Below are 1,292 nucleotides of genomic sequence, written 5' to 3'. Positions count from 1 at the left end.
AGACCTCCTTGCCAATTTGAGTAGCGAGTTAGCTGTTCTGCATCAACAATGGGATGATAAGAATGTTCCTGACGACCTACGGACATCTATCATCACTGTCCTCCAAGATCTTACTGCAAAGCATCTTGCAGAAGTCAAGCGCCGCACCGGCAGCAAACTTTCTGCCACTCAAACTAATGACAAGATTTGACCACTTTCTCAACCTGAGCATCATCACTGTTACTGATAAACAGAGTGAGTTTCTAAACCTCGATCTCAATTGCCACTACATGAGCAGAGAGAAACCACTAAACAAACGAATCGAACTGGGGATTTTGCTGAACGACATTCAACACCTGTAAAATGAGAAGAAAGTCACAACATCAGAAATTGTCCGCGAGGCAAACATTACAAGAGGACATAATCGCAGTTCCCTCCTTACACCCGAAATGAGAACTGCTGCCTAAGAAGTTAAGAATAACGACAAGATCGTCATCTGAAGAGCAGACAAATCTTCAACTTTCGTCTTTCTCAACAACGAGGACTATCTTTCCAAAATGAATTCCATCCTGAACGACACCACCAAATTCAAGAGAATTTCTAGAAACCCCACCAATGACATCAAGACAAAGCTCAACCGCTTAATTCATGACAACAACAACTCTAGCACAAAAAAGCTCCCCTTAATAAAAGGCGACCATAAACTTGGTTATGCTTACGGAAATGTGAAGACCCACATGAATGGTCATCCCCTTCGCCCAATCTTCAGCCAGACACCATCATTCACCTATAAGCTTGCCAAGCGTCTCAACGTACTAGTATCTCCGTTTGTCCCTGCCTCCTTCAGCTTGAAGTCTTCTGAAGAGTTTCTTGATATCCTGAAGACAGCCCGACCCTCCAACATAATGACATCTGTGGACGTCGAGTCTCTTTTCACCAATGTTCCGGTCGACGAAACTATAGACTTCATATGCCAACGCTTATACCATCCGGAACAGAAGATCGCAATTCCAGAAAACACACTTCGTCTGTTATTTTAGGCATGCACAAAAGAAGTTCCCTTCTACGTTCCCGACTGCAGCATCTACGTACAATCCGACGGAGTCACCATGGGGTCACTTCTGGGAATGCTCTTCGCTAACTTTTATATGGAATATATTGAAGAAGATATATTCTGGCAGCAGCACCATCCAAAGCCAGAAATCTGCTCAAGATACGTGGACGATATTTTCATCAGTGCCAACACAGAAGAAGTCGTGAACTAAATAGCCAAGTTCAAAACAAATTCCTGCCTCAACTTCACCCACGAGACA

The 1,292-nt window shown here is 43.6% G+C and overlaps 1 protein-coding gene across 1 annotated transcript; it reads left to right on the top strand.

Annotated features, from left to right (window-relative positions):
* The first annotated feature begins 536 nt into the window (after window positions 1-536).
* Window positions 537-1,019, top strand: LOC143018735 (uncharacterized). Its single transcript, XM_076174318.1, has one exon. It carries the CDS (start codon window positions 537-539, stop codon window positions 1,017-1,019), a length of 483 nt encoding a protein of 160 aa, XP_076030433.1.
* The last annotated feature ends 273 nt before the right edge of the window (window positions 1,020-1,292 follow it).

This window comes from Oratosquilla oratoria, chromosome 35 (assembly GCF_046742065.1).
Source record: "Oratosquilla oratoria isolate Oo_2021 chromosome 35, ASM4674206v1, whole genome shotgun sequence".
Lineage (NCBI taxonomy): Eukaryota > Metazoa > Arthropoda > Malacostraca > Stomatopoda > Squillidae > Oratosquilla > Oratosquilla oratoria.
The sequence above is the reverse complement of the archived record's forward strand: the minus strand, read 5'-3'. Positions and strand labels throughout refer to the sequence as shown.